The sequence below is a fragment of the Ascidiella aspersa genome, chromosome 9, assembly GCF_963924565.1.
Source record: "Ascidiella aspersa chromosome 9, kaAscAspe10.2, whole genome shotgun sequence".
Classification (NCBI taxonomy): domain Eukaryota; kingdom Metazoa; phylum Chordata; class Ascidiacea; order Phlebobranchia; family Ascidiidae; genus Ascidiella; species Ascidiella aspersa.
The window spans coordinates 21,593,087-21,615,001 of record NC_139455.1 but is presented as its reverse complement, the minus strand read 5'-3'; the positions used below and the strand labels follow the sequence as shown (position 1 = coordinate 21,615,001).

The window sequence follows — 21,915 nt, the reverse complement described above, 5'->3', positions numbered from 1 at the left end:
TCATTTCAGCCAAATTGATCTTGTTAAAAACATTCTACGCTTATAACCTAAATTAAAAGTTTTGTCAAATACGAAATTTGTTCGCGCTTTGCACGCACCATTTTGCCAGTCCCATAATAATTATCATTCGATTTCATTTGCGCACAAGTTCGACGATAGCAGAAAGTTTCTAGAGCTTATGCATCTTTCGACGTTACATTTTGGCGATGCTTTGTGGCGTCATCTTTTGTAACATTTTATGCCCCGACCAAACGAAAATCATTGATCCGTCCCAGGCACGCCTGCAGCACTTTAGGTGGCCCGCAAAGAGTATGCAAGAAATATTGTGGCCCTCGATGTCAACCTTGGACCACCCTGTTGTAGTGCATCAGATCATTTTTTAGTTTTAGACTCTTCCTTCCAAACCTGAAGTAATTCAATCTATATTATTTGGTTCAAGTTCATTGAGTACATAACTAAAAGTGTTTTGTTTTAATTTTTTTTAATTGTTAACTTGTTGAAGAACACCTGGTTTAGCGAAAAGTGTCGAATTTTACAGCAACTTTGTTACAGCAAGTCCCGAGGCCGAAATGCGCAGCACCGAATTTTAAAACTGATATGGCCGCCAATTGGAAATTGTAAAGGTGGAATATTATATGGCGGAATATTTTCCAACCATGTATTGGGAGTGAATAAATTATGCGACAGGAAAATTGGTGAAATACAGGCTGTAGAGTCCGGGCCGGACTCGGAACTCGACAAAATCGCACATTTGATCGGAGTCGGACTCGGGTTTATTTTTTTGGCCGGTGTCGGACTCGGGTTATTTTTAACCGACTCCGCAGCCCTGGTTGTAAACACTTAGGCTAAAATAAATGAATATGTTACAAATATATTTGTTATGTGACTGATAAGTCTACTTTTGCTTAAATAGATTTAAAAATTGAAAATTTTTTTTGACATTTGTCATCGACCTTTTACGTAATTTCAAATTTTTTTAAACACTAAAAACTATTTTTCGGTTAATTTTAAAGCCTAAAACAAAAAACAATTCATTTCCGATTTCATAACTCACATAGTATACAATCTGGAATACACAACGAACTAAAAAATAGCGAGTACAATATCGTTACTTTTCGAATTTATTACGAGGAGCAAAGCTCACAACAAATACGAGTAAATGTACCGATCAGGGCCCAAGAGTTGGACAAGTCGTTTTTCTCTCGACGCTGTAGAGCCACTGAGAGTCTCAAAAACGAAGTTGAGGTGGCTAAATGTGTCTTGCCTTCAAGTAAACTCCACCTTGAAAGACCCTGGTACCGAGACAACAATATGACCCGTGCAACGTCGAAAAGAAAAAAGGAAAACACGAGAAAAACGCCGCTCGCTCTCTCTCTCATTTATACGGGAACTGGAAAAAATGAAAAGAAAAACAACAACGCAAAAGATACGGACGCAAAAAGCGGTCAGAAGAAAGTAAAAGCGACATGATGCGAAGTGTCGAAAGAAATGCCAACCAACGATAATAATAATTTACACGGCTGGTATGCGATATATAGATTTATGTTTGGCGATTTTTTAAAACTAGAAAAAACTATTTACCACCTTTCGTATACATACACAACGGACAGCTAAGACTAAAACATCGGCGACATTGCGTTCCGACTGAGACAAAATTACAAACTAAATTTTGTTATGAGATCGTCTTGAGGGTATTTTATTGCCAAATGACGTAAAAGCAATTATTTTAGGTATGGATGCTTTGATTTTTGTATTGCTTTTCTATTTGGGGCTTGCGCCGACTAAATGATAAACTAAGGAAATAACACAAAATTATCCCAATTTTACATCGGGTTGTCATTAATTCTAATGTTACTTCTATAAGGACATACCAGAAAATGTTAATACGCGGATTTCGAAGTCTCAATGGGGAACAAATTTTACATTGTATCTATCTAACGTACGACCGGACATTCATCTTCTACAATACAATAGTATAGAGTAGACGACAAAGGGCTGTTGTACTATTACTGTATAAGCATCACGGCGTCGTACCGGAATCTAAATACACGATCAAAGCGACCATCGTCAACAACAACAATAACAACAACAAGATAAACAGCGATAAAAGCACAACAAGACGTCGAAACTTTGCAATTAAATTAGAAAAAGGAAACAAGGGGAAAACAACTTTACAACTCCGCGTACAACAACAGACGCCGTAATACTGAGATCGCGCAGGCGTGACGTCATTAAAGTATGACGTCACCGGGCAGTGATGTGGTAGGGGACGCGTGAGGGTGTCGGTTGGTGGCGAGAGTTCTTGCAGAAAAGATTTTGCTTGATTTACATTTTTTTGCTCGAGTTCAATATTCGATTTAGCGACGATTTAAAAACACTTACAGTAAAAGATTAAAATTCTTGCGAGTAAAAGTTTGAGAAAAAAAAAAATTGACGTGGGAAAGCGAATAAAAACTTGGTGCGGTTTTAAAATTGGAGCGCGTTGTGAAAGTAAAAATAATCTTTGTTGGTGCGTTTTCTTCCTTTTTCGCCGACGTTAAAGCTGAAATAACATCGAGCGAAACGTCATACGAAAACATGACATCACGACCAATGCCCCCGAGAGTCGTGACGTCACAACTCAAGGATTCCCACGGCGCGCATCAACCGAAAAAGCGATGACAACTTCTCATGGGTGTAAAGCGTAAAAAACAAGAAGCTTTCCACTTTTTTGCGGCATGCAGCTCTTGTATACAGTAGGTGGGCGTGGCCGGCCCTTTGGTGGGGGCGTGGCTCAGTTGTTGTGCGAGCTGGGCATGAGCACTTTGCTGACGAAGTTGACGATGGCGGGCGCTGGTTGGTCCATGTCGAGTTCGGCGAACAAGTGGCAGCTATTTTCGGTGGTGCCCGTCTTCTTCGCCACGAAGCCGAAAACCCTGCGTGCAAAAAAGTGTGTTAAAAACTTATAACTGAGAAAAAATAACTAGTGCAAAGCCGGGCAATTGCAACGTAATGTAAAATTATTGTCTAAATTTTGAAATTGGGCTAACTGTTTAAGCTGACTAACTTATAACTGCCTAGTGAGTATGTCCGATAATTTTGGATCAGAGCCGATACCTGATGCTAAGTGGTAGTATCAGCACTCGTACGACACTGGTGTAATATCGGTGCCGATCCGATACCACATTAATATAGGAATTTTAGCCATAGTGAATTCCATAGCCTCGACTTGTTGGCTTTGAGATTCATTATCAAGCTACATTACAGATATCCGTACATAGTAAACCTATAATTTCAGTCATGATTTGCGACCCAACGCAGCGATTTCTACTTTGAAAGGTAAATTTTTCAGAAAATAGTTTGTTAATAACGTAATTGGAAATAAACTTTATCACGCTGAAGCCACTTCTGGCCTAATAACCTGGAAAAAATTTGCCCCTTTTTCACATATGACTGTATTGCTTGTTTGCGCATAGCAACAAAAGAGCGTTTAAACACTTAATTTTATCTATTTTGTTTGTTTAGCATAGAAATGACGTCATTCGGCATGAGATCGCGAAAGTTTTCGTCCAAAATTCCGGATACCGACATCGAAATACAAGTTAAGCATCAGACATTCCTACTGGTGAGTATCGAAAACACTAAAATAGGGATACGACTGATTTAAGGTCTCGACTATTTAGCAGCTTCGTTTAAGGCCGGGGTTTTGGTTTTAAAGAAAAGTTTTAAGGTGGAATCGGATCTTTCATATTCTTGAAAAGCATTTTCAAAAATAAATCCAGCTCCACTAAAAATGTCCAACGTTATTTGGCAAATTAGTTAAGACTTAAAAGGGGTTTTGTTATTATCAATTGTATTAAACATTTCAGGCGACGCATATTAGCTCAAACTGGGCGTCTATTAATGAGTTCACGGCAAAATGATACAAGAAAGCATGGCAACTTTTTTTTTCCCTAAAACAAAGTATTTTGTTAAGTTATCTAAATTGTTTAAGTATTCTATGTTTTCCTTTCTCTCATGCGCTTTAATTTATGTGTTGGGCTCACGTGACTTTAATCTTAGTTTGTCCGTGCTTCGAGCAGTAGGGAGCTCCAGTCTTTGTATTACAGCTTGTTCGTCTTTACGTTACATTTGCTTACTATGCTAATATGTTTATTATTATCGTTATCATATTTACTTGCTTCATATAACATTGTTGTTTTATATAATTCTATTTGAATGAGTTGCACATGTAACTGTGGTATAAGTTTATGTAAATTATAACAGATAAAGACTTCTGTTGTTTCTGATTAAACTGGATTAACATATTTGTTTGAGGCGTTCTACGAAAAAACGAAAAAAAAACGCTAAAAGTTCGTTCTGTTAATTTAGTTAATTCGTAGGCTTACCTCGAGTTGGGTGGGCCCCGGTAAGCGGTGGCGTCCCACCTTCGGTTGTGGGGCTCGCGCGAGCTGGGGTCCATTCCGCAGTGGGTGAGGGAACTCGTGGGGTAATGACGGCGGAAGAATATCCTGTGAAAAAGGGTAGGATCAGATTAGTAGGGAATACAGTTAATAACGTGAAAACGGGGTTATATTTGGCTTCTCTTTGTTGTTCGCAATTAGATTAATAGGCCGGTCTCAAAATGTTTTGTTTGACAGAATATTAAGGTTAATGAAAGATACACACACTTATGTTTTTATTAACAACTGGGTTCTAGCCCCACCGGAACTGCTTTTTCACCAAGGATTACGGCTTTTGTATCGAAGTACACAGGTTTTTTTTTAAGGTATGACTATCGTTTCAATTTTAAGTAAGCAGCATCACTATTAAATAACCTTAATATACTCCAAAAACCATCGCAAACCAATCTCTCGATAAATGATGCAAGCAAGGCCGGCTAGAAAAACAGCTAAAGCTTGCAGCAGACGGTCCCGGTATGACCGGAGGTCGTGAGTTCGAACCTCACTGCAGGCTAGTTTTTCTAGCCCGCCTTGCTTGCATCATTGATCGACAGATTCGCTGAGTCTGCGATGGCTTTCGGTGTACATTAAGGTTAGTTTATAATGATTGCTGCTTACCTAACTTACACACAATAATCTTAACTTTCAAAAACGTGTTTTTGGTATAGCTTGTTAAAACGAAATACAACATCTTTCCAGTAAATCGCAAAAATCGTTAAATGTTAAGAGCGCAGTCCATTCAACTTACTTTCTCGCGTTGTCAGTGAGGGTAATTCCCTGTGGCGAAACCTTGAAGTGTACGATGGAGGTCTTGACGGCTTGACCGACGTTTTGCGTCACTTCACGCATTGCGCGTTCAATTGCCTAAAAAAAAATGTGAACAAACGGATATTAAATGCAGTGACAGTTAACCACTGATTGGGCTCGATAAACGTCTAAGTGACACAACAATCATATAAGTTTAAGCCAAGCCTGGCCTGTCCCTAAATGTCTTATTTTTATGAAAAAGTGTAAAGTATTGTTCTTTATTATAATATAGGGACGTAACCATTAGATTAAAAGTATGCCATTTAACTAACAATATCTTGTTTGGACCGGACGTAATTAAATAAAAATTTAATAACGGTTAATTTGGCGACAGCGCGAAATTTTTTAACAGGGAAAATAGCACCTTTATATCCTCATTACATAGATCTTGAAAACGGGCAGGTATACATAGCTTGCAACAGGGAAAATACTTACAAATCATTAGTTAAACCCTTTGAAAAATAAAAGGCTCAAGAACACAAAAACCCCTGTCTAAAAAACATAATCGAATGTCTTACCTCTGGTCCGGTGAGTGACTCGGTGTCAGCAGAGCCGAGAAAAAGAACATTACAGGCAGCTCCTTGCCTCAACAGCTCAGCGGCAGAGTTGGAGATTTCCTGGCTGCTGCGGAGCGAGCCTGGACGCGATCGGATCTCCATGTCTGCAAGAAAAAGGAGCAAAGGTTAACATTGCTGTTTATTCCAAGCACTTCGTGTTTTTTCTGCGCTTGCTGTTGTTAACGTTGCGCGCAGTGTTGTAACCAAGTCATTTTGAATTGACTTTCCCAGTCAAGTTTTGAATTAAAGTCCCAGTTAAGTCATTCGTAAAATACCTTAAGCCCAATTCATGTAAAATAGCTTGAGTCCAAGTCCAAGTCAAATCTTTGTCAATAAATCAGAAGTCTAAGTCTCAGTCAAGTCATAGTTATAGCAAGTTTTCGCATTTACCTAGTTAAAATAAAAAAGAAGTGGCGTGCCGGATACTATTCATTGGCAGGACGGATTTGGGCCTGTTGTCCAATACCCAGCCCTTCTCTAAAGCGTCTATCATGTCAGGCCTAGTACTGACACTTTCGCAAGCTTCGAAAATAACAATACCAGCCACTTACTCTCTGTTGGAATGACCAGTCTGCAAGGCAAAGCCAGCGGCGTTATGGAGTGCTGGTAGATGAGCGCCGACAGGCTGCCGAAAACCGGCTCGTTGGCGCAACCCTTCAGCTTGACTCCGCGCGAGCTCGGCTCGATCAGGAAGTGCCGCACCAGCTCGTTGTTCATGTCGGCTGTTACGTAACAAAGGATTCGTTTGAAAAATACAAGTGGAGGATTGTGTGGAATAAAACAGAGCGAAAGCCATTCTGAATGACTGGAGTGGCGAAAAACTACTGTCGCGGACGATTTTGAAGACTTAATTTACCTTGAGATACTTAAAGCGGATTTTTTGGTAAAAACGAATTTTCACAGCAAGATGCAGCAGTATATGCCCAACGAAATATAAAAAAATTAAAAATTTGCGGAACAAGGCCTTATTTTCTCGCTTTTAATATGTACTAAAAATTAAGAGTGGTCACTTGAAAATTACTTCCGAGTTTTGGGGTATACTTTTCGGGTTTGCGGATACGAAGAAAACAACAAGATGCAGTATATGCCTAACAAAATTACAAATTTAAAACCTTTAAAAAACATACCAGACAAGGCGTTAAAATTTCCGCTTTTAATGTGTTTTAAGAATTTACTTTGGTCACTTGAAAAAAAAACTTACTTCCGGGTTTTGCGGTGGCCAGGACGGCATGTGGGACCTCGCTGACCTTGAGAGCGAGGCCAAATGCGCCGGGGTAGCACCGACTGTCCCTCACCACGAAGCTACCGGCCGGTCGGTCGCGAAGCATGAGCAGAGCCTGAAAAGTGAAGGGAAAATGTTAAAAGTTCTGTTCTTGTGAAAAAACTCGGTGTGATACTTTGTGTAAAACTAGACACTTAACCTAAACCATGCGGGCTGTTATAAATTTTGAAAGTATATGCCCTTATATTCTCATCAGTATGTCGAAAAGCCTTAACAAAACCTTAGAACCTATTCCTTTCTATTTTAAACGAATTCCTGTTTTTCAATTTTTTGTTTTAACAAAAACAACGTTTATCTTTGTGGTAAACTTCCTCGGCTATGCTATAGTATACCTTATTGTCTGTTGTATCGACAACACACATGCGAGCAATCTTGTTGGCAGTGCAACTCAATTAGTTGATAATAATATGGATCGACGTTTTCATTTAAATAAAAAATCAAATATTAGAAATATCATTTTTCGGGGGAAATGTTTAGGTCACACTAAAAGGTCGAACGCCTTAGTCAGTGGTTCTTAACCTTATTCCTTGCTCCACCCCTTTCAAATCACCAACCAATTTTCGCGCCTCTTTGGGAATTGCTTGAAGTAACAAAACCGTTGTAATTAAATTTGTATACAAGTAACTGATAACACTGTAACACAATACCAAAATATTGAAAAAATCCTGGCAGATACACCGAACGCCGGATACGATGAATATCAAAACGGACGTTTTGTTTCCAGCGCCATACCGACAGGTGCTAAAAGATAACCTCTAAATTGCGCGTTGTCTTATCGCTTTATATTTTGAACGTTGTTTTATCGCTGTGAATTTTGAACGCGTCTCGCACATTTTTATCTCCTTTTTTCTTATTGTGATTTTACTTTGTGTCTTGTTGGCTGTGTCAGTCCCTGACGAAAGCTTGCCGGATAGTAAGCCGAAACGTTGGTAGAAAATAATATATATTGCCAGAGGAACCTGTTTTAAATATACTATGCCTGGTAGCAACAGCATATTTACCAAAATGTGAGTTTTACATTTAAATGAGTTAAGAAACCCTGGTGAAAGTGCGTTGTGTCTATCTCTTGAATTACCTGATCCCGGGTGATGTCGGCCTTGTACCAGTAAGAAGTGGTGTCCTTGATGAACTTTGGCGGGGAATTCCCGTTCAGTCCCGCGTGTGACATCTCGTGGGCGAGTTTTTCGAGATCTGGAAAAAAAAATGACGTCATTAAAATCGGAATCAAGTATTGCGTGAGCTGTTGGCTCTATAGAAGGGGTTTCTTAAACTGGGGTCCATGTACTAGTTTACGGGAGTCCATGAGGAACTAATTAAAACCTTAGTGTATAATTGAAAATGAAATGATTCCTTTTTCAAAAAAGATATTCAAAATAAAAAAAAGATCTCTTGTTTAAGGGATTTACACTTGATTTATTTGCATGTGTTCGACTGGAAACAGTAGGTTTGCGAAGTCAATTTGCTTTATGACATCGCTCTAAACCAGTGATTCCCAAACTCTGTGCAGCGGCACACTATTGTGCCTCGGGAGATTGCCAAGTGTGCCGCGAAACGTTTTGTAATTTTTAAAAATAACTTATTTGTATTGCCAATAGCCATACACGCAGACATTTTAGACTTAAATTCGCATCACCCGTTACAATGCAAACTTAATATGTAAAAATGAAGATATCTCCTCGTCCTAATGCACGTTAATGACGACAATGACTTCGAATGGTTGCAAAACAGTATAGACTTTCTTGTCTCAGTCAAAATCAGTCACTATAGGTTCTATAGCCGTTACAAAATATAAAAATACAAATAATCAAATTGAGACATATACATATAGTTTGTCGTGTGTTAAGGGCCGAACCCTGGCCCACGCGAACCAAATTGTACGCGTTACAAAAAAGTTTATGAACCCCTGCTGTAAGAACAGAAGTAAACTTACCCGAAACGGAAGAGGAACTTGTTCTTCCGGAAGTCGGAGAACTCATTCCGCCATCATCCGACGAAAATCGCTGCCCGTGGGTCACTGAAAAGTAATAGATGAAGGGTCAATTTTTCTACTCAGGGTTTTATTCATTGCTCCCGCACATGAATAAATTCTACACCTAATGCAAATAGTACACTAGAAACCTTAGGAAAGCCTTGCACAAATCAGTTGACCCTTTTAGAGCTTCCCAATAGGTTAAGGTCGAGATGGCAAATCTTACCGCAGGATTATTTTGCGGTTTCTTGTTCGTGGAAATTATTTAATGACCAATTGATTTCGTAAGGCTTCCCCGATGGGTCCAGGTGTATTATTATTATCGATATGCGTGTGGTTAAAGGTGGCCAGTGCATCGTCGAAATAGTCACATCACAGTATAACCACATGTGTTTAATATAATTTGGACGAAGCCAAATGTTAACGAAATTGTGGCCGGAAATTTAACCGCTGTTTAATATAAACAGCATTGTCAGCTCTTCAAAATTGGCACTGAAGCCACTGAAGGCTTCTTTTAGGTATGATTCAAATAGAGTAAAAAGTATTTAAAAGGCTACTTTATTTTCCGCTATTTTATGGCTGCGTCGCCTTTTAATCTGCGCTAAACTTCATCAATTACTCAAACGGACAGGGGAATCAGGGGAAATTGCTTACTCTGTCGGTCGTAGGCGGACATCTGGCTTTCCCGCTTGTTGATTGGCTGGGCGAAGGGGTAGGCGCCTGAAACGGAGGCCGGGCTTCCAGCAGAATGGGGCGAGGTTTGAGATGCGCCGCCAAGGTAGCCGCTGCCTGTTGCCAGAAATTGAACGTTTGGTTAATTCTCGACTAAATGTGAAATGCTTTTTAATAGAATTTGACTTAGTACAGAGTCTATAATCTATAAACTAAAAAAACATTATCAGCTCTGTTTTTATTTACGTTTGCTATGAAAGAGATAGAACTAGTCGGACGCTAACTAAAAAAATACATTACATTGTGGCGAAACGAGTGAATAGTATAAAATTTGTATAATAGTAAAAAGTTAAAGGACAAGGGTAAAAAATGTGTAACCTAATATAATGTGACACAGAACGTCTTCTTGTTGAAACTGTTATTTAAAAGAGACCATTTAGTTAGAATATCAAAGCCCATACAGAAGTAGGTATCATTAAGTTTTAAATATGTCTTTATTTATTTTCAACTTAAAATTTTTCAACATAGAGTAGTAGTTGAATAAAGAGCCATTAGTTGAATAAAGACTTAAGGTTCAAAATGATAACTACTTCAGTATGGATATTCTTACTCCGTCTTACTACAACCTCCAACCAATATGCTCCGTAATGCCACTTCGTTTTAATAAATTACAGGCGCGTATACATTATTTTGTGGAAAATTTTGTGCTTCACTTACCGGTGGAGGAACTTCGGATGCTGCTTCCAGAGTTCCTGGACGACTCTTTGGGAGGAAGAGGAGGATGCGATCTCTGCTGTCCGTGGTAACCGCCCGGATGTTGGTGGTTGAGTCCGGAGGCGCTCCCGTCAGAGAGGAGGGAATCGTTGCTCCCTGGAAGAATGAGAAATTTGTTTTTTTTTGCTGGAGCGGAACCCTACGGAAATGTTCCACTGGCTCGAGGAACCCCAGTGCAATAACTTGGTTGTCTTATGTATGCATGCAAAAAACAGCATCATAAATTGCGGAACCCCTGGACTGTACTTGCGGAACCCTAAGGTTCCACGGAACCCTGTTTGAAAACCACTGGTATACGGCAATGACTTGACTTAAGTCACTGTTTTTAAAAGACTTTTTGTCGTTTAAGCAAATGACTTTTGTTGAAATGAAGTGTTTTCACTAAGCATTTTCTTTTAAATTAGGTTATCGCACTTGAAACAATTTGCTTGCAATCGGACAAAATTGCCAGTTTTAATAATTTAAAGTTTTACTTTCAAACAAGGACTTGGCTTTAAGATGACTCTTATTATGACTTGACCGGGATTTGGCTTGGTATTTATTCGAAAACACGCGACTAGGACTTAGTAATTTACGAAAGATTGACCTGGGCTTGTTTGCAACACTGTAGATTTGTCCCGCGAGATTTTGCGACGGCCATAATGCAGAAGGCTACGCAAAAAACAGGGGAGATGGATTTCTTTCGCTGTACGCTGGAAACGTCAAACAATGCAAAACATTTCGATTTCGTTGGATTATGTTTTTTCCTGATATTCAAATTAAAATCATCTCTAGATAGATCCAATGAAAGACACACACACACAAAAGTGTTTATAATAACGGTGAGCTAGCTCCTCTGAAGCTAATTTTTGACCAACGATTACGAGTTATTTCATCAGGACAAAAAACACAAAAATGTGTGTGTATCATTCATTGGTTCTATCTTTTCCTTTTCCACTTATCCATTTTATACCTGTGAGGCTTCTTGTTCCGGACGGTGAAACCCCCCCGGAGCCGAGCGCTAGGGGGGTAAGGGACGACCCCGGGCTCCTGGTCGTGGGGGTGGTTACTAGGGTGCCGGGAGTTCCTGCGTTCGCGTTGCTATGGGTCCAGTTGTTGTCGTGATGACCGTTCAGGGGGTTGGTGTTGTCGTTGGCAACGGTTCGTTGCTGGGGGTTGTGGGTCCATCCGTTAGGCGGCGCCTGTTGCTGGTGGAGGGGGTAAACAACTGATGACGTCATGTGGGCTGGGACGTTTGGGGTAATGTGGTAGGATTGAGCATGAATCGATGGATCCTGGAAAGATTAACTAGTTGTAAATAAACAAAATAATAAAACACAGATGTTTAATTGACATGTCACGGGAGAACTCTGTCGAACAATTTTTAATCGATTTAATTATTAAATTGCTTAAAAAATGTATTTAGGGATATTTAAAATATAGAGCAATTAAAAGAAAATGAATACATTTTTTACATTATTTATAGGTAATATACATTTTGATTTAAAATTTTGGCATGTTATCTTAGTTTAACCTTGACTAACCAGCAACTTGAATAATTAAATAATGTTTGGGTATAAACGTATTTTTGTTTTTGTTTTTATATATCCTTAAATGTATACATTATCCAAGTAACAAAAAAATAAATCAATTGAAAATTGTTCGACAAACTATCATAGTTCAATCATGACCTTCCAACAACTAACATTTATGTTTTAACATATTAACCAATTTTGAACGCCGTTAAATATCCTAACCCTTAATAAGTCAGTTATAGCGTTTCAAACAATATCGAACCCGAACCATTATGTCTCGGACAAGGCATCAACAAGTGTAAAATTTCAAGAATGAAATCACAAAAGCGTAGGCAGAGTATCCAGTTTCCCTACAGTCTTTTTAACAAGAGGTGTACAGTCTTTTGTAAAATCGTTTGGCTTAGTACAGTTCCTTGGCATGCTTTACGCTTCGGTCAATCGGGTTCAACACTATACACAGCGTATAGGTTACGCAATTACGCATGGCGACGGGCGCCATAATCCCCTGCAGTAATCCCAGTGCTATACAAAGGCGTGTTTACCTTGATGTTCTGCTGCAGATGGTTGAAGTTGTTCTCGCGCTGTATGGCCTGGGCCTCGAGCCTGTGAGGAAAAGAAAAAGGTGAAGACACGGCGGTGAATTGGCGGGCGGAAACACAGGCGCAAGTTTATGCGTCTCTTATCGAAAGGGGAAAATTAGAGGGGCAAATAAGTAAACTTGGCGATTTCCTGCGCTTATTTTCATTTTGTTTTTCAGCATCAACACTAGGGCCGAAAAATATAGTCTTTTTTTGTAAAAGCAATTCTGGGTAAATCTGTATGCTAATATGTTTAGACGTAGTATGAATATTAAAGTCAATACAGAAGTAGGTATCATTTTGAACGTTTCGAACATCTGTACGTCTTACTACAACCTCTAGCCATTATGCTCTAAATATCTTTACTTTTTCAAGTAAGTATTTTGATCAATAAAATAGTAAACACATCACCAGTGCCTTTTTAGCGTGTTGAAAATGAATGAGGAGATATTCAAAACGTTCAAAACGTTACCTACATATATATAGGCTTTGATATTCCTAACTACGTCTAACTTTAACCTCCAGCTTTAGTTTAAACACACCAAAAAAAAACATGTTGTAAACAGTGATTTCTTATCACCATTTTCTAGCATTAATCACAAAAATATAAATTGTTCAAAACAGTGTAAGGCTGTCACTGATCTTAACACAGGGTCCATTAAATTCTGTTTAACGTCCGACTTTAACTCACATGCGGAGTAAGGCTTGCTTCATTATTGCTTCGCCAATCAACTCCGTCCACAAATTGTCAAACATAAATCATTCCGACACAAGTCTTGGTGTAGGTTGAACCAGACTTAACATAAACTACTGCCTGAGTTAACAGGTATACTCCAATTAGTTTGGTACAAAGGAAAAGGCGTGCTGACATGAGTAACCAAAAACATTTCGATACATAATGTAGGCGCCCACGCATTTTGTTAAAAAGTTCTATTACGTCTTCGTTAAATTCAATTTACTATTCTGCGAAACGTTTCCAACTGCGCGCACCATAGGGGGCACGTGATAACAGTTTATGCAATTTTGTTAAAATCAAATTTAAGTTTGCTCTTTTACGAACGGAAATGTGGGTTTATCGAATCACGTGATTTGAAATTTACTTTTGACTTTCAAAAAAGAACAGTTGGTGTTTTGTGTAAACAATACAGCTGATCAATTATATTATATCAATTATACGTGGTATATCGCTACCTAAACCCGCGTTTGAGCTAGCGGCTACTACACTGAGATGACACTCTTAGCGGCACAAACATAGCAAAAACGGTAAGCGTTTTGAGTAAAGAATACAACTGAACAATCATATGTAATAAATATTGCTACCAAAAGCCGCGTGTAAGCGCTAACGGCTAATATATGTTTATAACGTTAAGCAATCAACCACATTGAAATATACGCTGAGCGGACTCATTAGCTGCACAAACCAAACTAACTAACTTTAAAGGTGAGACGGCGCGCTGTAATTTCTGCACTACAAGTCAAGCAAACTCCTCTTCCTCAGAAAACCACTGTCACTTTCACCGATGCCAGGCCGCACTGATACTACGCTGACCGGGCGAAACCAAACACTTTCCAATGGGCGCCGCTCCATAAACGAAAAAAAGAAAGAATCCCGTTCGCCTGTGCAGCGGTTAGTCGGTGAAAGGCATTCCACAAAGGCCTAAATCAGATACGCGCGCGCTTTCGCGCCGACAATTAACCATTTGTGACGACAGCCAGACCCACAATGGGGCGCCTCGCTCGCGCGCGATGCCAATCAACAGTGACGTCACAAACGGACGGCTGTCGTCGCGTTACGTCACGCGTCGAGCGCGAAAAAAGGCCGCGACTTGCGAGAAGGTGAGGTGGCAAAACGAAAGCGGTCGGGGATCGTCTAAGAGGGATTGCCGCAATACATAGTTAACGCATTTGATTGGGGGCTGGGAATTTTCTTTAACATCGAGTCTCCTTGTTTTTATGCTTCTGCAATTATTTTGTACAATTTGTTGGACAGTGTGGCATATGGGGCTGGGGGATAACCACATCGCCCCGCTGCGTGATTCAGCAACATTTTGAGCTTTTCCAGGGTATTTTGGGTCCAAACGCCGCCAATTCGAACAATTAGCAAAGCGAAGTAAAAAAACAAAATTAAAATTAAAAGGGTTTACTTATGAAAAAAATCTATTGAGGTTTGTGTTTCTAAAACTCGATTTTTGCACTGACGATGGCATGAAATACGCCGATTTTCGCTAAAATTATAGCTTCGGTATTTTTATGTAAAGTTTCTCGTTTTAATCTTAAACAACGCGAAATTCCATGAAAAAAAATTGTTGTTTTCACAACTGCCCCACCCAGTAACATTGTGGCTGATAAAAGGGGAAGGGGCGCAATACACCTAACTCAAACTTTATTGTTTACAAAAAAAGCCTCCCGTAGACTTAAAACACCCATTTCTCGTTCAGGTAAATTTTGTTGAAAAAAACTTTTTAATAGTGTTGTCATTATTTCGTCGGGATTTCTAAAATTTCGAAAACAAAAAAACAAAAAAACAAGGGGGACGCCCCCCTGATTGCCGAAAAACTTTTCGTTCGCGATTCGACATAAACACGCGCTCGAGCAATCAGGTCGTTCGACTTGCGTCACTGGGAGGCGATGACTTCTCACTGACATTTGCGATGGCATTTGTCGACCTTCTCCCCCTGCCGCTTTTTCGATCTCTCTCGCGTCGTTTCACCCTCGTTTTTCCCCTAAGCTGTGTGTGTATGCATAATGGCATGCATGGAAAAGTTGTCCTGGACCAGTTTGCGGCAATCATGGATAACCAACTTTCCAGGGGCGCGATCGAAATTTTTGAACACTGGAAGTTTTTTTTACCAGAGCCACAGTGGTTGTACAAGTGGTTTGTACAAAAATGCTACAACCCTTCTTTTGCCCTTTTACTTCGTTTACAAACGTTAAAACACACCGCTAGTAGTCAATGTTGGCATATCTAAATGCATTGCAACTACACTTAAACACTTTATAATTTAATTACCAAAACCACCCGTAAAGAGGTAACCGCCTACTCTGCCTCAAGCCCTCAACCCAACTATAATGGTATCATGGGTGGAGCAAGCAGGTCAAAGAGCGATATCTGTTAATCTGATTACTCAGCCCCCCCCCCCCCCCCCAAAAAAAAAAAACTCACCTGAAATGCTTTTTTTATAAAAATAACTTCATTTCACCAATATTAAACACGTTTGAGCAAAGCGTGTAGCCCTGCGTCGAGGGCAAAAAAGGTCATTTAATCACAACACGATTTTTGCCAAGATCGAAACAAAAACCCCCGCTCCCCAAAATGTCAAGGTAATCTGTGACAAACGACACCTCTCGCCAGCCAACGCCGCTCAACGACCGATCGCGATTTTCAAAATACGTGCCATAGTGACGTCACAAGAGTCGTGATTCGGCATGAGCCAATCAAAAGCGGGAGCGGGGGGTTGAGCGCGAGTTCACTTATCTCCCGGTAAAGGTTAACGGGGACCTAAAGATGATGGGACGAATGCCAGGGAGGAAGAAAACACGTGTCAGACGAATGTTCTGGAAACTTGCCCGCAGGGTCGGGTCAAAACGATTTACTTCGACTTCTAATTAGTTGGAAATTTTACCAACATGGGAATTTTCTTCAACATAGAGTCCCCTTGTTTTTATGCGTCTGCAAATATGTTGTACAATTTGGTCGACAGTGTGTTATTTGAGGCTGGGGTATAACCACATGGACCCCTCTGCGTGATTAAGCAAATCGAACAAGACATTACCGTATTAATATATTGCCTTTCGCCAATATAAAAAAATCCGTTCGCGACTGTTATAAGCTTCGGTGTGGGGGCCATTTTTCTAGGACCATTAATGTGGCGGCAAAGTTTAAAATTTTAAATTAGTTCGTAAAGTAAAACTGACGAATTGCATTGTTTTTTCGCCACGTCCCTTCGAATTCGGTAGAATTTATTCGAAGCTTTTGTCCAATTGAGGTTTATCGAATTTGGGTTCCCTTAGCAAACCTTTCGACACTTTTTTAAATGGCATAGCATGCGAACTTCCTACCAGGTGACATGTCAAATACAACAAAACTTAGCTGGTGCAAAACAAAGGCATTATGAGCGACATTTAATGAGCGTTTAAATTCTGATCTACTCATTTTTCCTACCAGTTTTCAAAAATCATAAATTGTTCATCTCACAAAAACTCGATTTCTCAAGTCATTACAACGTATTTTTTATTTTCCCACCTCGAGTTGGGGTTGGGTTGCATCAGCGAGGTTTCCCTGCCCATCAAAATCTGTCCGGCAGGTGGTGCTACCGAGGCGGGACCGAATCCGTTTGATGACGTCACGACCGGGCTGGCGAAAGTTGTCAGCGGTTGCTGCTGCGGCTTGGTGGCGCCAGTGAGCTGCTGTTGGGCGCGAACAACTGCGATGAAATTAAAAAGAGAATGAACTGGCTGAATTTGGCTGAACGTATTGTGCGAGTATCAGGTTTGTCAAAATATAACATTTTAGTGTCACCTAAGTTTAATAGATAGTTTTTTAACGTGAAAAATACATCCGCGTCCTCCTTGGCACAAATAGAGTTTTATAGCGCTTTTTGTAGGCATTTATCTGCTCAAAGCATAATATAGGTTGATTGATGTGCATAAGCAGATTAAATGCACAATTACATACTCATGAAAAGTGTGTGCAACGCATTTCAAATAGCCATATTTTAAAGCTAGGCCGCAAAGAAAACCGGACACGTAGGAAATTTTCGTGATAGGACCAAACAACTTCAATTTTTACGCGCGGTCAGTCGTTTGACACTCTACAGCAGTGGTTAACCTTTTTACTTGCTGCACCACTTTTAAATCAACAACCAATTCTCACATCCCATTTTAGAATTGTTTAAATAACAAAACCTTTGTAATTTTATTTTTAATGATAACACAGTTACACAATACCAAAATGCGAGTTAGCTTTACATTTAACCGAGCGAAGAAATAAAATTACAGCAACAGTAATACATTGTATGTGTCTGATTCAGCATCTCCGCACACCCTTGCACCCGAAAGGAGCAACCCTGGTTGAGAAACCCTGCCCCACAGGTCGGATACCGTTGAGATCCGGAAGAGTGCCAGAAAACGTGGCCTCCGCAGATAAAAGAACGGAGAGGGACAAAAACACAACCGGTCCTCGCTCTCGCAAAAAGAAGCAAATATTGACATTGGACCGACGGACAACGTTTTAACCCGGAAGGCAAATAGAGAAATTTCCACCTGAACGAAAGCGAGCAGTCTGCCTTATTGCGAATATTGGGGGTTATACTGCCAAGGGAAAAATATTGGGAGGCTATTACTGAACGAACTATTGCGTTGTCATAACCGATCGACCAATCACACTGCTCAGCTTGTAAAGCTGTCAATCATGGATTAAAGTTTTACGCCTTGCCATAAATATGCGCGAAATATAGGAAGTGGAACTTTACGAGATTGGGGTAAGCCAGGGATTGCAAAGGGTTTTATCGGTAAAATCATTTAGTAGCCAACAGTTAGCGACGCACAGTGACTTGCTTAGGTTTCTGCTTGACAAAACACAAGGAGTTTTATTATGAGAATAACCCGAGTAACAACAAATAGCTCCTTAGATCTTCGAGTTACTGTTTCCAAGATATGTTGTTCTATTTTATTGGCGAAGATAACGCGAACGAACGCCCGAAGTTTTGAAATGCTTTTTAATACATAAATATTACATAAAACAACAAGGACGCAACGACGAGCGGTCACCATAAGACAGGAAGACAACACAGCAGATAGGACAAGCTATACAGCAGGCGCCGACGACGGTCTTGACCAAGTGTCAATCACCCGCTGGACGAAGCAAAGCAGATGCGGAACGCAGGGAAGGCGCACACGTCGTGTTATCTTAAGCGACGGGACGGAAATTGAATCTGTCCGCTCGTCCGCCAGCCCTACAAGCTAGCGTCCTGCCAGTCAACAAAACAACATAGGCGCCCGGACGCGGACGTAATCGCGAACGAGAGACGCGCTGAGGCCTTCTGTCAACGGCAAGGACTGTCACGCGATCCGTAGTACGGCGCTGGTGACGTTGTCGGTTCGGCCTTGGCACAGGCTTTCGAAATTTAACGGGTGGGGTGATGTGTTTTTATACTCTTGGTGCCCTTTTATTTACCTAGGTTTGAAAAGCCTTCCAACAAGACATCAATTGGTATCTTGAATTTCAAACAAAGGTTTTGATTCGCCAATTTTATGAGCTTCGGTGGGTTAGCATTTTGCTGGGGGGCCAATAAAGATCAATGTGACAAAGCACAAAATTTATTCTTACGAAGGCTATAAGTGATGTGTTAAAAGTTCAGTGTGGCAAAGTACAAAATTTTAAATTAGTTCGAAAAAGTGAAACTGACCAATTGCACTGTTTTTTTAAACACAACTTTGTTTTCTTTTTTATTACGCCAATTTTTTTATGAAACACCACCTATAGCCTTTGTATAGTTTTTTAACGGGTGGCGTTATGTTTTTTAGGCTCTCGGTGCCTTTTTATACGTTTTTTTCGATAATCCTTGAATTCTGATAAAGGCCTTGTACCTCTATGACGAATCCGCAACCCATATTACTCACATCTGCCGTGCTTATGGCGCGCACCTTTCAATGTGTAACGCCTATTTGCATTGCTACAAGGCCCTTTCGGTTGTGGACAATTTTTCGCTCTGGCAAGCAATTTGGTACAAAATATCGCGGAACTGGGAAATATTTGCTTGGGTTCAATTTTGATAAACGGAAACGAAATTTGGTGGAGGAGGAGAAAAACACGCGTCCTAAATATTGCGTCTTGTACATCTTGGTAGGATGGGGTTGAATTATTTGAAAACGACGACTGATAATTTGAAATGTTTGGAGAAGGCTACACTCGACCTCGAGAAATGACATCACAAACCAAGCCGAGCGTATTAATCAAGCGAGGAATTATCATAGACGTAGGTCAGGACATTTATGAAAAGTATCACAGCAGTCGATTAAAGGCATACCACACCTTCAATTACTTATCATACACTGTTACGTCACAAACGATGTACTTATTATTACGTTTGCTATACTTATTAATGAAGTTTTACTACTTTTTAGTCGTTCGTTTTTGCGTGGTTTTTAAGTATTGCGTTAAGACTCAGTCAGTTGTTGCTCGAAACGGTTTGCCGGCATATTTATTTGTGTTCGATACGGTAGTTCATACAATGACAAAAGCCGAACAAAAAATATTCGAACGTTGTGCCCTTCCCCCAATTTTTTTTTGCTGGCTAAGCCATTGGTAAGTATGGCTACAATCTCTGTCTAACTCACGACAGCACGAATCTCGAGTGCTGAGCAAACTGCGAGTCCACGACCGACCTTAATAAAGAACGTCGATATTACATTAACTGTAGCACTTACAGATGTTGACCGGGCCAGCGTCAATAAAGGTGCCTGGACATTGTTGGGCACTTAGCGGGGGTGTTAGGCTTCCAGGAATAGCGGGGAGATTTTACCGTGGAAGTGGTACACGCCCTTACATAGTAGCTGCACTCGACGCCGAATAAACAAGCTCTTTAATATAGTGCGCTTGCCTTTTAGATTTATGTAATTTTTATCGCACCTTGAACGTTTGTTTTTATATGCTAAATACGACATTGTCTTAATATAGTGCGCTTGCAATTGAGATTCATATAATTTCGGCCGCACCTTAAATGTTAGTGTTTTGTTAAAATAACATTGCCTCAATATAGTTCTAGCAATTTAGATTACACGTGTCGCTCCGAAAATGTTGGTTTTATGCTAAATATAACAACAACGTAAACAATGTTGTGAACTTGTAAAAAATAAGGTTTTCGTCATACCTTAAAAGTTAGTTTAATGCTCAATCCAACAACATACACACACGTGTACTGTCTTCACGTTTTTGCAGAGGCTATTGTTTGTCTTTTATTGCACCGTGTATAGCAAATAAATAGGTATTTTACAGTTCTAGGTCATTTTCTATGTGCGTTTCAAGTTAAATAACGTGAACATTCACAGCACTGTTCTTGAAGTTACGTGGAATGGTCTTACCTTTGGCGTCGCTGGCCATTATATTGGTGAGAATAATGTAGTCGGAATTTTCTGCACTTTTTTGCTCGTCGTGGTGGCTTCGGCAACCACGTGATTCGCCCTCGATAATCCTCATAACTACGTCACAAACCCGATTGTTCAAAAGCCTTCTGATTGGCTGGGGAAACCGGCGAAAAGAATCCTCACAAATTACAAGAGTGAAGATCTATATGTCCAAATAAGGGTTTGCTTATGAAGGAATGCAATCCTTTTGTCAGTTGTTGTGAAGACACGGGCAATATTGTGAAGTCAGCTTATCGTAAGACCGCAGACAGCGGGTCCAGTGTTTCAGTATATATAGACTCTAAAATAACGTGGATCTCAGGCCACGCAGCTATAAATAAAGAGGCAGAAGTGTCGTTAGGCGGATTGAAGAACGCTGCAGAGAGCTAGAGATAAGCAGCATGTCGCCAGGCTAATCTTTAAGCGTCTGTTACGACGCGAAAAGTCACAGGCCTTCAACGACGTATACAAACACAAACAAGGCGACAGATGCCACCGGCATTTGAAGTCTTGTTTTTAAAGCCACGCTACAGGCCGAGCTATTATTAACCGATGGGTTATCTGCCCTGCAAAGACTTCTAACATCGCGCGAAACACTTTCTTGCAAATGCACACGGTTAGCCTAACTGACTAAAAACCATTTGCCTCGAAGTACGATAAGCTCAGTCATTGTTTGCCAAAAAGCAATGTGATATAAATAATAATTAGCAGCAATAATAACTAATACAAAGCAAAAATCACATGGAAAAATATTAAAAGTTTTAACCCAATCTGCCAGCAGCGCTTTTCAAATCCTCGAGTGCCGTTCAATTTGATTCAAGTGTCAACCGGCTGAACAAAGTCAACGGCCTTGGTGCTTTTCAAATCATATTTCAGTACCTTTCGAATGCAGCTAACTTTCGAGTCAACGCCAAATAAGGCAATTGGTTCCGCTTAAGCATCGCCTAAATAGCTGAGAAACTGTAGTTTTCTTATCGGTACCTGACTAAACGTTATTTTATCTTTTTGTATTGACATTTTAGTTTCCTCCACTATGCGATACACTAAAAATTTACTAGATGCAACTAAAATAAATTGTTAGCTACCACAAAACGACAAATCACTGCAGTGAAGAGGACAGCTATTAGGCTACTAAGGCTGTAGCATTCGGCCCTGGAAACAATCGGCCCTCAAATGTTTTTAAGGCTAAAATTTTGTATGTATTTTTATTAATTTTT

The 21,915-nt window shown here is 40.1% G+C and overlaps 1 protein-coding gene across 1 annotated transcript in view; it reads right to left on the bottom strand.

The window, feature by feature from the left end:
• Positions 1 to 1,103: 1,103 nt before the first annotated feature.
• LOC146133571 (uncharacterized) overlaps positions 1,104 to 21,915 on the bottom strand; it is a 43,821-nt gene continuing 23,009 nt past the window's right edge. The window contains exons 4-16 of the mRNA XM_083397794.1: positions 16,818 to 16,998; positions 12,539 to 12,599; positions 11,435 to 11,756; positions 10,426 to 10,578; positions 9,691 to 9,825; positions 8,998 to 9,081; positions 8,143 to 8,258; positions 6,987 to 7,122; positions 6,337 to 6,507; positions 5,747 to 5,889; positions 5,170 to 5,285; positions 4,368 to 4,490; positions 1,104 to 2,915 (exon numbers count right to left, since the gene is read on the bottom strand). Of these exons, the coding sequence (XP_083253920.1) occupies positions 2,774 to 2,915; positions 4,368 to 4,490; positions 5,170 to 5,285; positions 5,747 to 5,889; positions 6,337 to 6,507; positions 6,987 to 7,122; positions 8,143 to 8,258; positions 8,998 to 9,081; positions 9,691 to 9,825; positions 10,426 to 10,578; positions 11,435 to 11,756; positions 12,539 to 12,599; positions 16,818 to 16,998 (1,883 nt within the window). The 3' untranslated portion in view covers positions 1,104 to 2,773. The remainder of the gene's footprint in view (positions 2,916 to 4,367; positions 4,491 to 5,169; positions 5,286 to 5,746; positions 5,890 to 6,336; positions 6,508 to 6,986; positions 7,123 to 8,142; positions 8,259 to 8,997; positions 9,082 to 9,690; positions 9,826 to 10,425; positions 10,579 to 11,434; positions 11,757 to 12,538; positions 12,600 to 16,817; positions 16,999 to 21,915) is intronic.